We start from the raw sequence: 25068 nt of genomic DNA, 5'->3' as shown, positions 1-25068 counted from the left end.
CCACATCGTGAGGGAGAGAAAAGGAAATCAGGTTGCCCCGTTCAATCTCCAGGCATGAAGGTGTAATGTCTGGAGGTGTGGGTGTAGAACCTGCCCCTCCATCTGAGAGAGGAGATCTACCCTGAAAGAGAGACGGAGCGGCGGGTGAGAGGAGAGGTGGAGTAGGTCCGTGTACCACACCCTTCTTGGCCAATCCGGAGCGACCAATATGACTTGGGCCCGGTCCTGGCAAATCTTCCTCAGAACCCGAGGAATCAAGGGTATTGGAGGAAACGCGGAAAGGAGTTGACTTCCCGAACTCAACTGAAACGCGTCCCCCAAAGCTCCTTGCATCGGATACTGGAGACTGCAGAATGACAGGCAGTGAGAATTCTCGCGAGTGGCGAACAGGTTCACCCGAGGAGTCCCCCACATCTGAAAGATGTCGTGAACAACCTCCGGATGGAGCCTCCACTCGTGGTCGGCAGAGCACTGCCGACTGAGAATGTCTGCACGTACGTTCAGAACTCCGGCCAGATGATTTGCCATCAGACAAATCTGGTGGTCCTGAACCCAGGACCAGAGACGCAGAGCCTCTCTGCAGAGACACTGCGACCCTACTGCTCCCTGCTTGTTGACATACCACATCGCGGTCGTGTTGTCCGTCAGGACTTGAACCGATTGACCGCGAAGGGAAGGGAGGAAGGCTTTGAGCGCCAGACGTATCGCCCGCAACTCTAGAAGGTTGATGTGAAGCAACCTTTCCTCTGGAGACCAAAAACCTTTGACCTCCAGATCCCCCAGATGAGCACCCCACCCTAGAGTGGATGCATCCGTTATCACTGTGGCCACCGACGGAGGTAGTTGAAAAGGCTTTCCTTGTGACAGATTGCCTTCCACACTCCACCAAGAGCAGTTTCTCTGGAGATCCTCACTGACTCCCTGAGATCTCCGTTGTGCTGATACCACTGCCTGCGGAGGCACCACTGGAGTGCCCTCATGTGCCAGCGTGCATGGTTGACCAACAGAATGCAAGAAGCCATCAGACCGAGCAGACGAAGGACCTTCAGGACTGGAACAACCGCTCCATTGTAGAATAAAGGAATAATTTCTTGTATGTCGCGAATCCTTTGAGGTGGAGGGAATGCACGGCATACAGTAGTGTCCAGTACCGCACCTATGAACAGGTTACGCTGGGAGGGCACCAGGTGAGACTTGGGTACATTTATCGAAAAACCCAACCTGTGCAACAACTGAGTTGTCTCTTGCACATGATGGAGCACCTTCTCTGGCGACTCCGCTTTGATCAGCCAGTCATCCAGATACGGGAATACAGGTATCCCCAACCCCCCGAGATGTGCTGCCACCACTGCCATCACCTTGGTGAAAACTCGAGGCGCAATAGTAAGTCCAAACGGAAGGCCCGCAAACTGGTAGTGTTGCGACCCCACCGTAAAACGGAGATACTTCCTGTGCGACTTCAGGATGGGGATGTGGAAATACGCATCCTGCAAGTCGATTGACACCATCCAGTCTTCTTCCAGCAGCGCTTGAAGAACCTGCGCAAGAGTGAGCATCTTGAAATTTTCCTGTTTCAGATACAAGTTCAAGATCCTGAGATCCAGGATTGGTCGAAGTCTGCCATCCTTTTTGGGGATCAGGAAATACCGGGAGTAGCACCCCTGACCCCTCTCCTGCTCCAGAACCACCTCTATCGCACCCTTTCTGAACAGTGCCAGGACTTCTTCCTGCAGGAGAAGCAGGTGGTCCTCCGAACAATAACCTTGGCAAGGAGGGTAATTGGGAGGGAACTCCTGAAAAGGAAGTGCATACCCATTTTCTACGAGATTGAGAACCCAAAGATCTTATGTAACCGATACCAATCCCGTAGAAAATGAGTAAGCCGACCCCCTACCGGACCCGCATGATCCGGAATGGTGGATCTAGGGCTGCTTTGCTGTTGTAGGTGGGGGGTGGGTATTGGAGGAGGAAGTAGAGGAGGAAGAGGCCTGACGTCCACGGGCACGACCCCTTTGTCTACCACTGTATGACTTATACAAAGGGTTCTGTTGTTGCTGTTGTTGGCCTTGTTTATAGGGACGAAAAGTGGACCTCCCAAAGCCCCTGTACTTCCTGGTGGTAGAGCCTCTAGATTGCAGGCCCAAAGATCTAGCCGTTGCCCGGCTATCTTTGAACCTCTCCAATGCCGCATCCGTTTTCTTTCCAAAGAGGCCAGTGCCATCAAAAGGCAAATCCATAAGAGTAGCCTGAACGTCTGCAGAAAACTCAGAAGATTGTAACTAAGCGGCTCTTCTGGTGGCCACTGAAGAACCCATTATCCTAGCCACAGAGTCCGCCGTGTCCATGCCACTCTGAATAACCTGGCGGGCTGCTGCCTGAGTGTCAGAGACAACCTCATTAAAGTTCTTTCTATCTTCCTCCGGAAGCTTAGATGACAATAGCTTTACCGAATCCATTAAGGCATGCACATATCTGCCCAGCAGGTAAGTAGCATTCGTAGACTTCAGAGCCATACTACCTGATGAGAAAACCTTTTTAGCAGTTTGATCCAGTTTCTTTGAGTCTTTATCTCCAGGTACCTGGGGAAAAGAGCCTGCTGACCTGTTCGAACAAGCGGCTTGTACCACCAGACTCTCCGGCGAAGGATGGGAAGTCAAGAACTCAGGGTCACCAGGAGCCACCCTATATCGCCTCGCCACTGATCTGGACACCGCAGGAGCAGATAATTTTTTTTTCCAGACATCCAAAATTGGTTCAGTCAGAGCCTCAGTGAATGGCAGAGTCGGCTCAACAACTGAAGAAGGAGAATGTAAAACCTCCGTGAGGATATTAGATTTGAACTCCACTGTAGGTAAAGTTAAATTTAGCAGTTCAGCAGCCTTTCTAATTACCACATGGTATGGCGCCACATCCTTAGAGGGTGCATCCGAAACTGCAGGCAACACCCATTCTGGTGAAAGTTCTAGTTCACTTGCACTATGGAGATCCAGAAATAAATCCTCCTGCTCCTGAAGTTCTCCTTCCTCCACATCAGGGTCCTCATATTCCTTCTCCTCCAGGAGATGCTGGGCTCTACGCCTCGACCACTCCGTACGAACCGAAGTCGTCGGATCCGCTAATGACTCCGACGGAGTCGGAGCCGGCGTCGAACGAGTAGCGGGAACAGTTGGAGGATGAGATGCCGGAACCGGCGCCGAACTCCGATCCAAATCACGAGGTCGCTCCGGAGCCGGCGAAGCCATGTGCGTAGTCAATGACCTCGGCGGCGCCGTACCGAGCCAAGGTGGATATGGCGTCGGCATAAATGGCAGAAAAGGCGCCGGAGCATAAGCTTGAGGGACACCCAAGTTAAACGATAATGGACCCATGGGACCCGAAGGTGCTCCAGAGGGGTACATTGCCCTCGCATATACGCCAAAAATGGCATTTAGGAAATGCGAAGGGTCCTGACCAGGACCAGGAAAGGGAGGGTACGAACCCAATGGCTGCTCCGAAGGAGGCTGCTCCGGATTCGGCTCCTCTTGACCCTCTGGGTTATCCACCGGAGTCGGTGCTCGAGGAATCTCCACGTCTTCTTCATGCTCCGAAGACTGACACGAATCCGGATTCGGTACCAGCTCCGGATCCGGAGAATTCTCTCGAGATCGTACAGGCGAGGCACCACCTTCAGGCTCACAAACAGGAGAAGGAGACACAAAATCCTTTTTATGTCTTCGAGAAAAAGACTTCCTCTTCGAGTCCGATGACCCAGAGTGATGCCTTGAACTATGCTTCTTCCGCTTGTGTTTTTTCTTCGAGGAACCCGAAGCATGTCCCGAAGCCGACCTCGATGCAGACTCCGACCTGGCCCACGACCTCGATTTCGATCTTGACTTCTGCTTCGATCTTGAGCGCCTAGACCTTGACCTCGAAGATCTCTTGGCTTCTTTACCTTTCACCTTTGCCAGCAGAAGTTTTGCCTCTCGTTCTCGAAGAGCTTTAGGGTTCATCTTAAAGCAGGATCGACAGCCTTTGACATCATGGTCTGACCCCAGACACCACAAACAATCGTCTTGAGGATCTGTCATAGACATCATCCGGGCACACGAGCCGCACTGCTTAAACCCCGTCTTCTTCGACGACATCCCCGACGAAGAACAGAAACACAGTAATAAACAAATAGTAAAGTCACTATCTGAATCACAGAAGATCCCAGAAACCGTTAGCGTCGACGACGCGGAAAAAAGGGAACGGATGTCATCACGCCGACGTAGGCCTAATAAGGAGTCAGTGACGTCAGACGGAGTCGTGCGCGATGCCGTGCTCCTATGATGTCGTCCACGCCGGCGTGCTACAAAAGAATTTTCCAAACGTTGCTGACGCAAGGGGGATATTCACAAGGTGAGGAATCCACTGGCAGATGTATCTATCAGAAAGTGCTCACCCGCTATGCATGGGCCACTTGAAAAAAGCAGGGCCTTCTAAAATGGAAGCAAGACAGCCACAAGGAGTCCAACACCTACAGAGAGACGAAGGGAAACCTGCACCCCCTGAACCCCTGACCTCAGCACAGAAGCAGGCTGCCAAGAATACAATTTTGCTGCACACCAATGTTTGTGAACATCCTAAGAGCCTTTCGAACCCGGCTGGATGTGAGATCCCTCCTACAAGTGGAGAGGAGATAGTGATAAAAAGCCTGGCAAGCACACCCCTTTTTGCTGTAGCTTTTATTGCAACCCCCTTCATAGCTTCCTTTGGCTTAGCCAAGCATGGCACACCAGCACCCACTTGGTACTCTGCTAGTCAGGACCAGGGATCTTGGCGAGTCACTCTGAACACCTGGTGCCCCATGGCAGTTGAGTCAGTCAGTGCTATCTCTACAATACCCAAGCATACTCTTTGAAACACTGTGCCCTTGTGTTTTGTTAGCTATATGACACTGTTGTAATTGGGATTTATTGCATTACTTTGACATCCGCAAACATCTAAGTTTGCAAACTCATGTAATTCACTTTATATACAAATGATCCCATTTTTTATGTAAGGATATACAACTGGCCATTTTCTGTTCATCGTCTGTGGAGCTTTGCGAACAGCGGCTGTCTACAAACTCCGAATACTGCTTTGGCTTTTCTGTTTGCAAATTTTTCAAAATCTGTTCCAAGATTTGCGATCATTAGAAGTACCTGCAAACCACTGGGAGTGCCCAGCCAGTGGCTCTGGTATTAGAAGTGTATTGTGATTATAACAGCGCTACTTGAGATTGCCAACCTGCTAGTGGAAGCACTGACTTAATCTAACATTATGTATATTGAATACGGAGTGTCATGTTGGTCATTTTTCAAAATTCTTTTTATTCACATTTAGTGGTACAGTTATAGCATCAAGTTAAAAGTGAGACAGTGTGCAAACATTCAGTACAAATCCCATCGATTTACTACCTTATTCTCATACTCATTATACGTTGGTTCATACGTCCACACAATTACATGTTTTAATGTCCCGATTACATTAACTTGTTTCTGTTTCATGGCTCACTGTTGGCAATGTACACAGCCCCCCTCTGTAGGTGTTCCAGACTCCCCATAATCTTAACCATTTTTTTAGGACAACCTTTACGCACATATACTGTTTTTTCAGCCACCATGGCCATGTCCATATCTTTACACCATCCAGCTATCGTGGGGGTGGTGAGTACACCCCAGTGGTTAGAAATATTTATTTTGGCTAACATAATGTTGGTCAGTTTTAATCTTCTGCTTGGTATTTTACATTGGACCGCAACCATGTAAATTGTAAATATATTATATGTAAGAGTTATTATTTCAAGTGCTCTGAACGTGCATGCCTTGGTTAGGCATTAATACACTATTTCTTATTTTTATTATTGAAGTTTACCTACCTAGACACACCCTCTATTGAGTTAAACTTACACATGTTTACCCCGTCTACTAAGAAAGTCAAGGACCCTTATGTGCCCCCCACTTTGTGATGCGGTACATGTGTACCTGGAATGCTGATTTTTAGGGACCCTGACATTTTCATCATTTAGATTATAGAGAGAAACATGGCCCCTGCATTTCCCCACTTTGGGAACCGGCTGACATTCACATTGATGGAAAAATGGCGTAAATTAACACAGGCACCATGCGTGCAAAGCGATGGGGCTCCCTCGCACCATCAGCACCTTCTTCTGCACAGCAGAGAGATGGGGGGGCTCAGCGTATACAGGGTCTTATGAACTGTTAGGAATTCCCATGCGCCTATCACTTTTGTAATACAGACGGATACAGTCTCTGTTCACACCTAGTCGTCTCGCAGCCATAATCAATGTGTGCATCCATCTTATTTTTGCATGAAACAAAGGCCTTGTTTCACAAAGATGGTTACACACCCAACTGACAAACAGCAGCCTTCCTGTAAAATTTCACTAACATTTGCAAGTATGGTGTAATGTTGAGTATGAGTAATTCTGCTCACAGCACCGGTTGGACGTTCTAGCCTGGGTACACCCAAAAACTTGAAAGTTTTAAAAACTATTTTCTAACCCGAAACAGGTAGGCTTACTCCTTTTAAGGGAGAAGTAAACCTGTTCTCAGTTTGCGAAGGCGGAGGAACATGCTCAAACCTGGTAGGAATGGGGAGAGGTTTTTCAACAGGGAAGTATTTATTGTGTAGAAAGAGAAAAACTTGGCAAGTGAAATTGTAATTCTACTTTCCCTTTAGCAACTATGTGTCTGCTACTGTTCTAAAAGCATGAACATTATACCAACTAAGCGATCCTGGAGAGCTGAAACAGACACAGATTTCACAAGGACGTATGTTCTTTGTGAATACGAAGAAAGTCAGAAATTTGCTCCAAACATATGGACATATTAGAACAAATTTCCTTGTGAGTCAGGCCAATAATATTTGGAAATGTGTATTATGCATTAGAAAAGAATGGAGTGGTAAGTGCATTACTGATTGGCAGCTTCCCCCAGAGACTCCAGAGTGGAACGGCCCCAGTAAGTACTGCAGCACTTCAAGGAATGGCTAATACTGTCCCAGTAGCAGTGCAGAGAAGTGCTGGCCTGTTAATAGTGTAGCAGACTTCCCGAGCCTGAGAAGTACTGGTGCTACCAGTGCTTTATATGGAAATATATGTGTAGTTACTCTCTATGTAACTACACCAACCCCCCCCCCCCCCAAGATAACTTCCAGGTCAGCCACTCACCCATGACTTCCACCCCCAGCACTAACACTTATCCCACGCTGGACAAGATTATGTCCTCCCTCCTCCAACTCAAAGAAGACATTCACACCATCAAAGAAGACATTCACACCATCAAAGAGCTACACATCACACCACCTAGACTCACCTCACTCACCACCACGCCCCTTCTCAACTTGCTCTCCACCCGTCCTGATGACGCGCCCAACCTACATCCCTCATACAGGACAGCGATCCATGCCCACAATCGCAACAACCGCACCCGCCGCCCACACTGGACCGCGATCCCTGTCCACATTCGCAACAACCGCCCCGTCGCACATGCAACCCTCTTTCGGATCTCGACACTCTCACCCTCCTCCGCTCCTACGACCCCGCTCCCCTAAACAACACAACCGCCTCCCACCTCCCCATTCCCACGATACACTCAAATCCCCGTAGACCCTCCACACTAAACAAAAGAATCTCCGTCCGAAGCAACCTTAGAAAAGTCCCCCTCTCTCGAGTACCCTGTACCTCCCCTGACACACCCCGTCTCAAATGCACTCTCCTAAACTGCAGATCGGCGTCTAGACAGGCCGCCGCCATCGCTGATCTCATCCTAACATTGGACCTTGACATAATCATCTTGACTGAAACCTGGCTAACCGAATCTTCTACACCTATAATGGACATTCTGGTTCCCCCCAACTACCACATCATTAGGCTTGACAGGTCTGGCAAGCTAGGTGGTGGAATCGCATGCATATACAGGAACAGCCTTTCTGTTCTGAAAGCCTCCGTACCTTCCCTACCCCCCCCAAATTCCTACGAATACATCTGCCTCGATATTATCAGTGATGGCAAACCGATATGCTCTCTCCACGGCATTTACCACCCACCCAGAGACAACCACACATTCGCCCAACAAATCATGGACATGATTTCAACCAACGCCGGACGACAGCTCACCCAAATATACCTTGGTGACTTCAACCTCCACTGGAACGATCACAATGATGCGGTGGTAAATAGCCTTAAAAGCTTCCTCAATGCCCTGGACCTCACACAACTATGCAACAGCCCGACCCACGAGAAAGGTTCTATCCTCGACCTTATCATCACCAAAGAGGACGCTATTCAACTTGAGTCTATCCAACCCTGTGACTGGTCAGACCATCATATTGTCACATTTCACATCAATGAAAAAGTCAAACTCAACACGGCTCAATCCTCCAGACCTAAAGTCTGGAAAAGAGACCTGAAAAAACTAAACCCATACTCCCTACCCCCGAACAGCCGCGACCTCCTGCTCCCTCCTACGGGCGCTACAGATGTCCAATCCTTAACTGATCACTATCTCAACGCCATGTCCTCAATAATTAATGAGGCTGCTCCCATGCAACTAAAAAGAGTCTCCGCTAAACTCTCCAAACCATGGTACGACGGGAGTCTCAATGAAGATAGACGAGCCATGCGAATGGCAGAGCGCACTTGGAGAACAGCTCCCTCTGCACTGCACCTGAAAACCCTGAAGAAAAAGAGAAACGCCTACTTCAGGAAAATAAAGCGCTCAAAAGCAAATTTCTTCAGCCTCCAGCTCGACCAAGCAAAAAACCGTCCAAGAAAACTGTTTGAGCTAATCAGAACTCAAGCCAAGGAACAACCTCAACCTCTTAGTACCTCGTGCGAAGCACCCTCCTGTGAAGACTTCGCCGCTTTCTTTACCCAAAAAACTGACAACATAAAGAGTGATCTCCGCACTGACGCAAGCCTCTACACCACACCCAACTGCATAACACCCACCGAACCTAAAAACAATGCAACATGGTCATCCTTTGAAACCTACTTCGAAGAAGAAATAGGCAAACTGCTCAGTACCTTGAAACCTTCCAATCACCTCACGGATCCCCTCCCTGCTAACGCTGTCAAAGATTTCGCCCCATTGCTCCTTCCACTCTGGACTAAAATTATCAACAGCTCGCTCCAAGAAGGAACAATCCCTGACTCCCTCAAAGTTGGGCAAGTCACACCTTTGCTAAAGAAACCTACTGCCGACCCATCCGACCTAAACAACTACCGTCCCATTACCAATATTCCCACTCTCGCCAAACTATTGGAAAAATGCGCACAACTACAACTGACTAAACACATTGATCAGTTTGATCTCCTCAACCCTCATCAATCAGGCTTCCGAGCTGGACACAGTACTGAAACTGCGATGACCAACATAATTGACGACGCCCTTCAAATCCTAGATCAAAACGATACCTGCCTCCTCATCTTTCTTGATCTCTCTTCAGCATTCGACACTGTCAAACATGAGAATCTACTCGATCTTTTGAACACAAGAATGGGTCTATCTGGGACTGTGCTCAAGTGGTTCACCTCCTTTTTACATAACAGGTCGCAGAAATTCAAGAGTAACAACCTGATGTCCTCGCCAATACCTGTTTCGTTAGGCGTCCCCCAAGGATCCTCCCTATCACCAACCTTGTTCAACCTAGTTATGGAACCTCTCACCACCTTGCTACAAGCATCCAATGTACTTTTTCACATGTACGCAGATGACACCCAACTATATCTCAAATTACAATCCCCTAATGACATTGTACTCCTGAACTCAACGATCAGAAGCACCCAATCCTGGCTTGCTGATAATCACCTCAAACTCAATGCTCTCAAAACAGAATTCCTTCTGATCTAACCTCCCGCGAAGATCTCTACCACTCAAACCTGGCTTAAACAACTAACTGCACTCAATGTCCAACCCACCATAGTGGATTCAGCAAAATCCCTAGGCATAACTCTCGACTCCAATCTCAACATGCAGCATCATATCAGCAAGGCTACTAAGGGAGCGAACTTCCAAATCAATACCCTGAGGAAACTTAAACCCTTCCTACCAGCCAAAGACTTTCAAACTGCAGTACAAGCAATAGTAATCCCACAAATTGAATACGGCAGCATCGCCCTCTGCGGTCTCCCGTTAACCACTACTGCACCCCTAAGAGCTTCTGTAAACGCTGCAGCGAGACTCATCACTGGGTAAAAAAAAAACACTCGCATATCTCCCCTGACTTGAAATCCTTGAACTGGCTGCCTTTTGAAGCCAGAATACACCTGAAAATCGCCTGCATGACACACAAGGCTGTACACCTGAGCTCTCCCGGATACCTCACTCAGAAGCTGGAAATCTCTGGCGGCTCTAGAAACACTAGAGGCACAAACAATCTTCTGCTAAAACCCCAAAGATTCCGGAAGTAAAAAACTTATAAACGCTCTTTCTCAGGAATGGCACCCAGGATCTGGAACTCACTTCCTCCTGAAACCAGGCTCATCTCCTCCATCACACTTTTTAAGAAAGAAGTAAAAGCTATTCTCATGGCCAAATACACTTAAACTATTAACGTGGATCTGTAAAGACTCTACACCGATCTGTATTATTTGGCTCGAACTCTACGACTATGTGTCTCACTTGTATTATTGACTTACCTGATTATCTATGCACACATTTATCGGTAATACTTGCATTATTGATGTACCTGTTCTACTTTGCTGTAAAGACTTTACACCGATCTGTATTAATTTGCTCGAACTCTACGACTATGTGTCTCACCTGTATTATTGACTTCCCTGACTATCTATGCACATATTTATCTGTAATACTTGCATTATTGATGTACCTGTTCTACTTTGCTCCCTCACGTACCTACCCATCTCACTTATTACGTTTGATTTCGCTATACCTAATGACCTGCTACTCACTCTCTTGTTGTATTCCCGGCTTTGTAAAGCGCTCTGATATCTGCAAAGATCCTGTTCGCGCTATATACAACTTTCAAAATAAAAATAAATAAAATATGTAAAGTACCTGTTTGCTCCTGAGAAGTGTCAGCACTCTCCTACTATAATGTGCTGCAGCAGTGTTGAAAGGTGGAGGTACTCTGCCCTTCAAATGAAAGATGAGCAGGTAGTCAGTACCGGACAGTACCTACCCAATTATAGCACCGGATACTACCATTAGTAGTGTAGATTTGATTTTGATTTTATATTAATAAAGCACAGACTAATGCCCAAAAGAGTCTAGGCGCTAAACATGAAAGGTGATGGCTAGAAAAAGGAGAAGGCAGAGGAGTCTTAAACCTACTGAGCAAAAAAGCTACAGAGTAAAAAGCCAGGTCTTAACGGCCTTCCTGAATAGAAGCAAATCTAAGGAACTTTTTTAATGGGGAGGAAGAATGTTCCACAGTTTGTACGTGGAGGTAACACTTTTGCCACCCCAGTTAGATGCATGGGCTGTCCCACTAAATGTATGAGAAGCTGAGTGGTGCTGTTACCACCACAGTGAAGGTAAAGCGGCTTTGATGAGCTACTTTCTCACCACAAGTACTGCAGCTCTGGTGCTGGAACAGGAGCCCACTGATGAGTGCTAGCAATATTACTAGTATAGTAGCTGCGCGGGGAATGATGCAGTAGGGATGAGGGGATCCTGTTGATGTGGGACTTTCCATAGGCAGCCTGTCTGCTGTCACATTGACCTTTCAGCCCCATGCCTAACCTAGGCAATCTTCTATTCCCCTACTTTCCTTTAAGTGATGGTGAGTCCACACAGTAGAGTCTATAGTGGGGCAAGTACCCTGAAGTAAACCAGGCCAACTTGTGCTCAAAGTGAGATCTGAGATCCAAGGAGCTCCTTACCTTTGGGGTTCCCCATGAAGATGAGGCACCACACACAGGAAATGTTGCAAATCACTAACCCGGCCACAAGGATCACACGGTCTGCAAATCTGGTGCTCAGGCAGCGCACAAAGAAGAAACCTGCAATGACCTGAGGGAGAAAAGAGAGGAGCCATGACTTGAAAACTTGAGCAAAGAACACGGACGTGCTGAGATCGCAACCCTATACACTACAAAGAAGATGTGTGTATCAAACTACCTGGCACAGTGAAGACAGGACCATGATTTCAAAGACAATACATGCAGAAAAGGTTCACCAGGTACTACTGGTCTGCCAATGTCTCTGCCTGGCAGAACATCAAACTACGTCTTATTCACTGAAAAAAACAAAGGTTACAGGGACCTTATAGTTAGGAAAAAGAATTTACAAACACCTTAGAAATTCACAGAAAAAACCAAAGGCTACAGGCTTGTTATATGTAAGCTCAGATTTCACTCCTATAACACCAGTGAAATTCAGCAGTTTTAGTTACCTGAGCTAACTAAAACTTACACCCTGGCAAGGTACTGCTTATGGCCTCCCATATAACATCATTCATGACATGGTCAGTGACATCACTCATGTCGTCTCAAATGACATCACTGATGCATCCCTGATATCATCCACAGAACCAATCACACACCCACTCACACCCCCATACAACCTTCTCCTACACCCACCCACACAACCACTCACATACATATTCACAAAACCCATACAACTACTCATGCACCCACTGACTTATGCATAGAGCCACTCACACAACCACTCACTCATACAGCCACTCACAGAACCACTCACCCATACAGATACTCAGACTGCCACTCCCTCACTAATACAGCAACTCACACTGCCACTAATGCAGCTACTAAATCCCACTCACTTACCCATACAACCACTCACACACCCACAGAACCACTTACATACCCATTCACACATCTATACAAACATTCACACACCCACTCACTGACACTTACAGCCACTCACACAGACATTCACTCCCCAAAGCCACTCACATATACACACACTAAAACAGCTGCTTACTCTGCCATACAGCTACAGTACCAGCTACTCAATCACCCATACAGCCACTCACACACCTATGCAACCACTCACACAGCCACTAACTCACCCATACAGCTAGTCACACAGCCACTCATTCTCCCACAGCCACTCACTCAACAGCTACTCACATACCCACCAACACACCCATAGAGCCATTCACACACCCATAGAGCCACTAAGATATCCTCTCACACACCGATACCGACAGTGAGACAGCCACTCAGATTAAATAGGTTAGAAATAGTATGACTAATTGCTAGTATAGAAAGAATAGTCATCTAACGTATGCTGTCTGTAGCTTAGTATATATCTTAAAGTCTCAGAAAAGTTTACGAAACACTTAGTTACAAGATGATGTCATCAGTGATGTCACTGACCATGTCATGAGTGATGTAATATGTGCGGTCATAAGCAGTGCATTGCAGGGGGCATAAGTCATAGTTAGCTCAGGTAAATAACTGCTGAATTTCCCTGGTTTTGTACGAGTGAATTCTAGGCCTAATTATAACGTCCCAGTAACCTTTGTTTTTTTTTAAGTGAACTTCTAAGGTTATATATATATATATATGTATGACTTGTTGACAAAGACTGGGTTTCGAAACTAGTCAAGTCAAATAAATACTTTTTCCTGAATTTGAAGAATCCGGAGTGCGACCCTTTCTTGCGTTGCTTGCAGCGCGAGACATATATATATATATATATATATATATATATATATATATATATATATATATATATATATATATATATATATATATATATATATATATATATAAAATCCCCGTAGAAGGTTGTTCCTAGCGGAAAGACTCCTTGCACTCCACGGTGACCGTAAACATAAATTACTTTACTGGCTATATATATATTTTGCCACAATGTAGCCCACTCGTTTGACGTCCGCGCCCTTTGATGGGGCGGTACGTTTCTTCCAGCAGAGCCACACCTGTATTAATGATAACAGGTTTTTTTGCCCCGTGGCAAAACATCTAAAATAAAGCCGACTTGACTTCTGTACGCGAGAGGGTGCGTTTCTCCTATTTTTCGTCGCGAGGCAAAAAAAACGTTTTATATCCGTATAATTGTATTACTGTATAATTTCAGCAAAACTATGGAAGCTACTGTTATCTTATTAAAGGGGCACAAAACACTTAACAAGTTCCAAAATGCTCTGGAACCTACCTCCACTCCACAGAGAAAGTACATGATACTGTTCTGCAGTTCTCCAAAGTCCAAATAGCGCTGTGCAAGGGGTGTCACCATAGTCTGTAAAAGAGAAGGCAGAGGTAATGAAATGAGTACAATTTCAATGCTACAACATTCTCAAAAATTATATTTGCACAGAAAAACACTCATATCAGGGCCTTTCTTTGACTAGAAGTCAATGAAGTGTAATAAATAGGATACAAACTAGAAGCACTGCTAGCTTTTGGATCCTTTGAAGTTTGGCTTATGCCTCAAGGATGTCCAGATAAGTAATATCATAGTAATCAAGGCTATATGGGATACAGGTAGAGACTACGTGTGCATCCTGTTGGCCGAGTAAATAAGGGAGGACATTTCTGTTCAGCTTTTAAACAAGCATTGAAAATGCAATAGGTCTCACCTTTGATTAAGTTAAAGCCATTTGCGTTGCTAATGGTATTGTATTCTAGCTTTGCATTATTTAGTGTATATTTATGATATGTTGTAGTTGTATGTAGTTAGAATTGTTTTGTTGGCTGTGTAGTAGTTTAAAGCATAGCATTAGTAGGAAAAGAGCAGTGTTTCAGATTTGGGAGCTAAATGAATAGAAGAATAGTATGTGTGTTAATTCCGTATAGTGAGGATTACAATAGCATGAGACAGACGAAAGGGGCGAGGGGAGAGCAAATATATGCACATAGCACAAATTTACACTTAATAATGCAGAACTAGAATACAATACTACTAGCAAAGCAAATGGCTTTAACTTAATCAAAGCCAAGGGCGGTTCAGTGGAGGGCTGATCAGAACCTCCGGAATTTTGCCTAAAAAAAACCAAGATTTGTGCTACAAAACTCCAAAATGTGCAGTATTTTTGCAGCAGGCAGAATATATGCTTTTAACAAAAATACCGCTCGGCAGCTACTGGAGACTGATAAGTCTCTTTCTGTGATAAGGTAGAGTGTCGAGCAGCACTGCGCCATGGAACAGGAGGGTGTCTAATGCAAGAGAGGGCATATCTAAAGTTGAAAACTCAGCTGCCTCTAGCATCGGAAAGTCACTATTTCTAAGATGGGCAGGGCAGCAGGGGGCAAATGGAGTGGCAGGGACACTGGAGGCTTGCGATTGAGCGGGCAATGGGAGTGAGGAGAGCGCCATGCGTGGTCTAGGGTTGTTGGGGAAGAGGTGTTTCCCAAGGGGAGAGGGGAGGGACCGGAGAGGGTGAAAGTGTAGGAGCGAGGATGTGGAGTTACGGCCAGATCTGCTGATTTTGGCCCTTGGATACTAGGTTTGAGTCACAGCGTCGGCTCAACACCCTGTGATTCTGGACAGGTCAGCTAATCGCAAATACATTAATCTCACCAGTGCCTTAAAAAACGTGCTTAATGTAATTGAAGGTTATGCAAAGTTTTCCAATATGAGTCGAGTTTGCACTATATAAATCAGTAAAAAATAATAGATTCATGGGGCGCAGGACCCTGTGCATTTTAAAGGCAGCTGACTTAGCCTCTTCCATGCTCATGACGAGCTGAGCTCGTCATAAGCCACGGCGCTCCGGTGCTCATGACGAGCTCAGCCCGTCATGAGCCGTGGAACGCTCACACGCGGGGATAATTCCCCTGCTGTGCTGAGCGTTCCACGGCAGTTAATGCACCTGTAACGAGCTGAGCTCGTCATGAGCACCGGAGCGCCGTAGCTCATGACGAGCTCAGCTCCTCATGAGCAAGGGGGCGCTGTGCGTGCCCCCCTCCCCTCCAGCACAGCGGGGGATTAACCTACGCAGCGAAGGGGTTAGCACCTCGGCCGCCTGCTAATCTGTTGCTCAGCCTCCCTGTAATGGCTCAGCACAGAGCCGAGTTATTTAAAGAAGGATCAGCCTCAATTTATTTAGAATGCCAATGTTTGCAGGCACTTTTGTTAAAATTGTCGGATTTTTACAATCGCAATATCGTGGGGGGTGGGGGAAGGATGTTAGCTACATGCTGGTTTGTTGGTGAGCAGCAGTGGGTTTGAAAGTGGCTATGACGTAGGATAATATGTGTTATACAAACTGGCATTTTTCATGGAGGGCACCTTGTAGTGCTGCAGCCCCCACTCAGAAAGGTTGAATGACAACATTATTAATGTGCCCAAATAAGTCAGGCTTGAATCGCTTAGACTTTGGCACAAACGAATTTCACGCTCAAAATGGCGCAGTCTTTCTTCTGTTTTGCGGAAGACAGTAGTGAAATTCTGCGCACTGTGTTTTGCTAAACTTACAATAACGAATAGGCCAGAGTCCTCTGTTAAGAAACCACGTTCCTGACAATCGGACTCAGTTTTACATTAATTTCCACGTTGCAAGGTCAGAGTAATCAGCAGTTGCTACATAAAAGCAAGCATTTACAAATAAAATGCTAGCTAAAACAGTGCTTCTGTATAAAAACAGTGTGCTCCGAGGCGGGAGGCTGAAGCAAGGACAGGCTCCCTGATTCGACGTGTGCTCCGCGGAGGGGGGGGGGAGGGGAGGGGGGCTGAAGCGAGGAGAGGCTGCCCGAGCAGCCATTACGAGTGTGCCAACAGCGCTGAAAATAAAAAGAGTGCATACTGTGTTTTAAAGGAGTGCGTGTAAAGCCACCAGTAAACGATCCAGTCCTGGTGGGCGGGGCCAAAAGAGGACAGGGTGGCAACCAGGAGGGATTAAAAAGCCTCAGTTACAATTAGAAGACTCCGTTTAGCGTAAGCTATGATGCATAATGAGGCACAATGAGGGGCGGAGACGAAAGTTGACTTTTTAAAGTATATTGATTCCAAGAAGCTTGCTTGCGCACTACAACACCAGGCGAGACCTAAAAACTGAAGTAGACTGAAAAAACAACACTCATATTTAGTAAAACTCTTAGTGTATTGACTTTCATAGCAGGCAGAGGAGACGTTCCCGAAAAAAATTGGTCCAGCAGGCAATAAGAGTCCCACAAAGTAAGATCTCAAACTTGCTAGCATAAAGTGTCAGAAAACTGCTGTACGTCTAAGCTTGGACATTGTTATTGGCAGGAGGTAAGTCTGGCTGCTGAATCTGGAGTGCAATAGTCCAGATAGATCAGTTATGTTTCATCCGCATAAGAAATAGTCATACTGCCAGACGAACTGATTAAAAGGACCAGAAGATGTACGTAAATATGAAATAATATGGAGGAGAGCAAGGACCCTTGCAGTACCCCGCAGGTCACGTGATGGGTGGAAAAACTAAATGGCTGAACGGCCACAGAGACTGAGCATGATCTGTAAGAAATGAGGTGAACCGGGCAGCCCCTATACCTTTGATACTGATTTCCAGTAGTCAATGTATGACATGTAATGGCAAAACCGATAAAAGGGTTCTGAGAGATCAAGCAAGAAGACGGCTGCAGAATCATAATCCCAAATGAGTCTTAATTCTTCAGGGGCCAGTCCTAGCTTTGTGTCCGTGCCATGACCTAGATCAGGAGTACCTAATGCAACCAATTAATAGCACTATACATATATAATAATGTAAGTCTTGGCATAGATTGTATAAAAAAAGTATTTTTAATTATTTATGTACAATGTTAAATAAATACTAAAAGGGGTTCACATGAAGTATGCAAATATACATGTCCAGCAATATATTCAGTAATGCCACAAAACGCTGAGACACATATATGTGCTACGTCTTCACACAAATGCAAATAGCATCAATAAGTTTTTTCAGCTGGTATAAAGACAGCACTTGGTTTAGTCAAGACAAGATGTGAAGTAAGCATCGATGTTTTTGTCTCTGTCTTAGTAATAAAAGAGATCAGCCTCGTCACTGTATACATATAGCAAAGAGGTCAACCACTATTTGAGATAAAAATTTGAAGGCACACAGGATAAACAAAATGGCAACGCCAGCCCAGAATAACGTATATGACTCCTAAAAACAAATCAGGGTCTGGGGTAGTGGGGCAAGGTGCCAAGTCTATCAAAAAGAAATCCAACGTTGCCATCTTCACCTTAGAGGTTTCTACTCTTTTGAGTGAATTTCAAGCTTAAATCAAGAACGTCAACAAATGTGTCCAACCTACTCAGCTAGTGCCTTCAGTATTAGATCACTAAAGAATTTCAACTCCATTGAAGTTAAAAAGTCCAAATGTTAAACATTTGAAAAAATTATGTTTTACCAGCCCGGAGTTTATAACAAGCTAACCTTAAAGATCTCATGGGTGTTACAAGCTGTAGCATTTTGTGCTGAAGAATTCTCAGAGGAAAAACAATCTGTTCTGTAATTTTTGTAAGTGTGTTTTATGGAAGTTCTTCTTGAACTAGTGGCTGATGGTTCCCGGTCAGACTGCAACTGAAAAAACTCTGAAATCAACGTTGTCCATCCCTTCATTTACTCACACAGACCCCAAGGAATTAACATTGGAGTTCTGGGTTACTATTATTTTAGTTGAAAGAATTGTAATTTGGATAGAACGTTTTGTCCATACATCCGCTAATCTCCATTTCTCTGGTATTTCACTCCTTATTATTTTCTCTATAGCTTTGAAATTTTAGGTTCTTTATTTAATAATTTTACCTTTGTTACTGTTAATCCTTTTTTTTACCATGTACCAAATGCATTTCCAGTTTATCGTTTAAGATTGTTATCCCATTTCCTACTACAGTTGTATTAATAGATTTTGTTTTACTATTTCCCCTCACATTTATCGTTCAACTAATTTAGTATGGACCTTTAAGGTATTACTATATTAACTGCATTGTTGTTTGGTTATACGTTGTACACATGCCACACAGATACCTTCAGTAAGAAAGATTCTTGCTTCTAAGGGCAAGTAATTAAGTGTGAGCAAAGGTATTTCTTACAGAAACCAGGTTCTTAGTAGTGACTTCTAAATACAAAAATTGTCCTTTCTTTTCCAGAGCGTAGCATTGTGATCGACTACAATGATTGTCTTCCTTTTTAATCAGGCCATGGTCAGCAGCTTTAAGTTGGACTGTTTCTTCCAAGGTGATGAAATCCCTAATGAGCCTGAATGTCTTCTCTTTACCAGACACAGCCATCGTTGCTGGGACAGTAAGGTCTACAGTCTTGGATACCAGATATATACAGAGCCATGACAATGAAGCAGACATTTTCAACTGAGCAGGTCAAGCAGAATGTCCTTTAATTGGTCCATAACAGAGTTCCTTGAGAGGGTGTGGCACTTCCAACTCCAAGTCTGTTTGTTCGATCTGTGGCTTTCAATACTCTTCCATCATTTGCAACTAGCTGTAACATCTACACATTTTTTCTGGATACTACATAAAGGAAACCTTTGATTTGGTCTTAGATTATGCTCGGGCTGCACTATGTAAAAATAGCATATGTAGGACTCGCTGTCAACAAATATAGTTCCAACTGCCCACTTTTGAACTGCTGCGCAACGCGAGGACGCCATTCTAACCTGGCTGGCTGGTCGCAGGGCTGTTTGTGGAGGCTGTTGTGTTGGCCTGGCATCGGCATCGGCTTTGCTTGACCTAGGGGTACGGGGGCGCTGCCACAACCCCCGTACCGCTGCCGCTGCATTCAGACTGACGTTTGGAGTTGCTGTTGCCGTTGTTGTGTCGCCGCCACCAGCCGCACCCCACGCATTTGGCGGGCGCGGCTCTGCGGTACTGCGGCTCTGCAGCTCCTCGGCCGAGCTGGTGAGTGTGAGTTACGGGCAGCGGGGTGCCGCAATCTGCCAGTAAATCTTATAATAGTCGGGTTTGGAGCTGTGACCTGGGTGTGGGCAGCAGGTCTATGACATCGCAAACCACAAGGGGCGCCTGAAAGGATTAAAAGGATTTAAAACACGGACTGGATGCTGCAGAGGCCCCTGAGGGAGAGCATTAAGGAGAGCATTAAGGAGTGCTAAGGAGTGCTAAGGAGCAAAAAGAGAGTCGCTACTTCGGAGGAGCACCATTTTGCATAACTGAAGGACCCCAAAGCAAAGTTTATTTTCATTCTTTGCTTGCTTATCTTCCATACTTGCTGGAACTTGCTGAGTTTTGCTGGACAAACCGCAAAAAACAACAGTTAAAGGAATTGGTATTGTGACGACAGAGCCAGTGAGCCCGATAGAGCAAGATTTCGCATCGCGACTTGCTCGAGTCAAGAACCTCGAAAATCTATTATAATCTGGTAACTTCAATTGTTTGTTTTACTAATTTTATGTATTTTTAATGTGCGTAGGTATCATAGCGAAGCTTGCCTATGTGTTCTACTAATACGATTAATCCTTGTCCCTAAAATGGCCGCTGCTTGCCTTTTCGTTCCTGCGCATGCGTGAGGCATAGTCAGCTGACATGACGCAGTCAGAATTCGAGAGGGAAAAAGTGCGCATGCGTAATAGCAATAACGTGCTGAAGCTTTGTGCTGCTGCTCCTGTGATGTTATTCGTTGCACTTATTCACTAATGCATAGTATATTTTTATAATGATGAAACTAGAGTACGAACTTATAACATGTAATACATTCATTTATTTCTATGTATTAATTTGTTTTCGCTTACTTTTCATGTATCCTCGGCACTAAGGGGTGATGGGGCTGGGGAGTCCATCTTGGAGGGTACTTCTGCGCAGAATCAATCGATGGTGCGGTGGCATTGAAACCAAGCCAAAGAAGGTTGATGCCAGAGCCTGCCTGGGAACGTGCACCTTCACCCAGCAAGAGCATCATGATTGTATTCTATTGTATCAAATTGTATTCTTTCCATTGTATTCTCTGCGACTTCTCGTGGGAACCCCAATCTTGCTAGGCGGCACCCTAGGATGCTAAGTAGGGCTTGTAATAGTCTGTTCTGATTGGTGTGTTAACCAAATCCTACCTTAGGACCAATCAAACTTTGGGGATTCTGACACTTGCAACATTGGGGGGTGGTACCCTGTCCCAAAACAGTATATCTAGCCTAGGTTCACCTAGGGAAATTGTCCGACTTGTCTGAATAGCTGACCTGTCACTGACCCAACGCACTCAATAGGTGACTTGAAGATACAGAGCGCTGCGGAGCACTCTGTCCGAAATTGACCATAGACTAAGGTTTTACTAAACCTTAAAAGTGCTGGCGAAGCACTTTGCTGGGAGTTCGCTAACCCAATCGGGGTTCTGATCGATAGCTGCAGAGAGGGTGGAGCACAGGCGTTGCTTCCAAACTGCGGGTGCTGGTCGTGTCCTGGTGGTCCTGTCCTGAGCCTAACTGAGGGTTTCCTGTCCTGTCCTGGGTGTCCATTCTGCACCTGCTGTCCATTGAGGGGTATCCTTCCTTGAGGGTTTCCTGTCCTTAACTGACCCGCGGCCAGGGTTTGGTTTTTCACACCAGTCTAGGTAAATATCGCTCTAAATCTCTTGAAAACTGCACCTTTCTATTTTTCTGTCTTTGCGTCAATAAAGACACATCTTTGCATATGATAAGTTTTTCCATGCTTTACGCAACTCATTGCATCTCATGAAACGTATGCATTTAATTTCATAGCGTGTTCCTATGTTACCCTTCCTTTTACAAATCGTTTTTCCTATTTGAAGTTTATAACTTGTTTGATGTGTTCTATACATTTTCTCACTAAACTGAATGAAGAGACTTTCTGAAATTATAGCGTGTCCTATTTTTCCACGTTAACCGAACTGTTTAGATTTCTAAAAGTTTTCCCAATTCCTAGCATAAATGATACTTGCCCTAGTTATTTCTTCATCACCCGTGTTCACTCTGTCATGATTAGTTTACTCGCTTAGCAGGTTCCCAGTCGCATTTCTCTTGAAACCAAATGTTTTTGCTTACTGACTATCTGCTCAATGTAAGTTGGATTTTCACACTGATTGAACTTTAGATAAAACTTTATAAAACTTCTAGTTGTCCGTGGTCATTTTATGAAAGTAAAGTCATTTATTGAAGTGATATTATTTGCTGCCTTTCCTTTTACAGCTAGCTCCCTGATCCATGGTGGTCATAGGTACCCGTAACGGTGGATGGTAAGTCGGGTACACTAGGAATAATCTAAAGGAATCCCAAAATTATTGGTAGTAGATTGTGACGTCATCCGATCAATGTATCTGGTGATTTGAAATATATGGGCCCGGAAGTGGCGAAATTATTGGTCGGGTGACCCGCGATCTCTAGCAGTAATTTTCTGGTAGCAGAGTTATGGTTAGGGAATAGTTAAAAGGTTAGGTAGGACTAGTTAGACTAGCTAGGTTGGACGCTGCTAGTTCAAATGACAAACTGCTGCTAAAAGTACAAGTGTTTCTCTGGATTGATCACCCACGTGAAATGCCTTGCTTGAAAAATTATGAAATGTTTTAAATTGTTTTTTCTATTATTGTACTGATATATGTATTAACACACGCGTTAGTTATTCGTTAAATGTTTTGTTGGGAATCCCCGGGGAATTGAATAGCGAGTGGTGAATAGAATCCACTCGTGTTGAGGTCACCTGCTCTAAGGAAAGTTGGTGCAGGTTAGGCAGAACTGGAAGCGCTAACTAGGGTTTTTTCGAATGCATGTTTGAATAAATGTTAGTAACGAGGTTCATTGGCAAAATTCCCATTGTGGCGTAAACCTATTTAGGGTCACATCGGAAGAGTAACAGGTTCATCGGAGCTTGGGTGAAAGCAAAGGGGCTCGCTGGGGAAACCTTAGTCTCGGATATATCCCGGTAAAGTGGATGAGTCTAGGGGAGTAACAGGTTCTCCGATGCTAGAGTGAAGGGTAGGCAGAGAAGACTTATCCGTAGTGAGTGAAAAGTAAATGTAGTTTACTTGCAGTGAAAAATTTCTTTCTATTTTAGACACTTGAGCACGGTGGCAAATGTGTATTTGTTGTGAAATAACCAAGCACTAAGCACTTTAGAAAGTAAGAAAGTTTCCGTTACCTTGTAAAAGAGGGAGTCAGTCGCGAAGCTGCTCTGACGTCACTCCGTGCCGCGCTGGGATTGGTAGAAGCAGCGGGCGGGTAGCGGGGCTGGAATTGTAAAGGAGGGGTGAGCGCCGAAGCGTGGGAACTGTCTCGCGAAAGGGCCGCGCACCCATTGGTTGAAAGAAAAAAAATTTGAACTTGTGCATTTTATTGGCCGCACGAAAATAAAAGACGCATTCGGATTGGGAGTGACTTGTAAACAAAGCCGCTTGCAGAAATCGTATGAAATCGTATGTGGCACACGTATACTCCGGAGACTAGACCCGATCCAAGATACCTAGGGTTTGGAAGAGATCAGTGGAAAACTAATAGATACGACATTATGTACGGAAATAAGAGAAAATTGTCCCTTGTAAATAAAGTAAAGAATTACTTAAAAAAAGACAAACCGATTAAAACTAGAGAAGGTGTTGTCATTCCGCCACCAAATACTCCCGCATCTTTCATGATGTTCGATAAAGGGTACAATACCTGTGTATGGTTGGAAAATTGGGCAGAATACACGAAAGATGACGGAGTATTGGCGTTTCCATTAGACGGAACATTTAACAGCAGGATTCTATTTAATTTGAGAACCCGAATGAATGATTTGCATCCCAGACCTAGGTTAACGCAGTATGAAGCACTAGAGGAATGGGAGATTGAGGCTTTTGAAAGGGACAAGCCCCGATTGGATAAAGGATTGACAAAATTTTATCCAAAACTGAAGCAAGAGGCCCGAGCCCAAAAGATGAAACAGTGGAGGCAGAATATGATTGTTGAGGGACTGTTTCCCATGATGCCAGCAGAAGATCCTCCTGGGGGGGGGAAAAGGACAGAGAAATCCAAACACTGGGGGCCCCTAGGAGAATCGGATGACGAATTGTTAGATGACATATGCATGAGAAGTCCGCCTCCTTATAATGAAGGACACCGACCTTCAAGTGCAGGGGATATTCCCCGGAGACCTCTACAAAGGAAAGAGGTCAGGTCCGCAAGTGTAGGAGGGGGTTATCAAATTCCTCCTTATACTGAGAGTCTAGGACCCGTAGAAACCAGAAGTATTTACCCCAGGAGACCCGTAGGTGGGGAGATGGGATATTCACGGGAAGGAGATTTTTGCTCTCGTCCCCCCTACGGAGGTGAGGTGAGGTCCTTAGGTTCAGGAATGCCGTTATTACAGCCACAGGATGAGGAAGATCCGAGAATTCTAGGCACAGGAAGTTTGTTTCAGAAACCTAATTATGGCGGAGGACCAAGTGAGACCCATCCCACTGCCCCGAGTTATGCTCCCACTCTAACCCCGCAGGTGTTACATGACAAGTCATTGGACAGGTTATTAGAAGAGAAAGAGCGAGAAGCGCTAGCAAAGCAGAGAGCTGAGATAATACAGAAAATCTCAGCTAAATACAAGTCCTGAAGCCTTGACGATCCCAGTAACTATAGGACCAGTGGTTCCGTTGTACGGGGACCGTCAAGGGACTCCGAAAACTCCAGTAATTACTCCTGTCATTGCACCGACCAGACCAGAACCCTTAATTGTAGATGACCAGACAAGTGAGTGCAAGTCGGAGGTCTCGCTGCTAGATCTGCCCGTTAGAAATACAGGAAAAAGGATGCAGAAAAGACATAATCCTTTTAATGCGAGGGAAATTCAAATGGAATCGACCTCAGGTACTAAGAGTGTCACATTGGTGACTCCTGAAGAAATCGAAAGATGGAGTCAAGAATTTGAAAAACAAGTGTCCCCAACGAAACCTTTAGATCTCTACAAGCTGAGAATAGAAATAGAGGAATTGATGGCAGGAAACATAGGATTAGACAGATTAAATACCTACTCCGAAGACGAAATGCTGTTTATCTGCAAGAGTCTCACCCGAAATACTCGAGTACTTCATGAAAAGCTGACAGACACTGCTGCTAGCATGGGAATAGATATTTCAAAATCGAAACCTCTGCAGAAACCATACAGGGCCGATTTCTCAGACAAGGATTTGGAAAACTTGAATGTTTCAGGGAAGAAAGCACAGGTCAAGGAA

At 45.2% G+C, this 25068-nt stretch overlaps 1 protein-coding gene across 3 annotated transcripts in view; it reads right to left on the bottom strand.

Moving 5' to 3' along the window:
• Positions 1-25068, bottom strand: part of LOC144790695 (major facilitator superfamily domain-containing protein 8-like) — a 157398-nt gene that overhangs the window by 55886 nt on the left and 76444 nt on the right. For all 3 annotated transcript variants that reach the window (XM_078665418.1, XM_078665420.1, XM_078665419.1), the window contains 2 exons: positions 14136-14219; positions 11873-12002 (listed from right to left, as the gene is read on the bottom strand). In XM_078665418.1, the coding sequence (XP_078521544.1) occupies positions 11873-12002; positions 14136-14219 (214 nt within the window). The remainder of the gene's footprint in view (positions 1-11872; positions 12003-14135; positions 14220-25068) is intronic.

This window comes from Lissotriton helveticus, chromosome 11 (assembly GCF_964261635.1).
Source record: "Lissotriton helveticus chromosome 11, aLisHel1.1, whole genome shotgun sequence".
Taxonomy (NCBI): Eukaryota; Metazoa; Chordata; class Amphibia; order Caudata; family Salamandridae; genus Lissotriton; species Lissotriton helveticus.
This window is presented reverse-complemented; position numbering and strand designations above follow the sequence as displayed.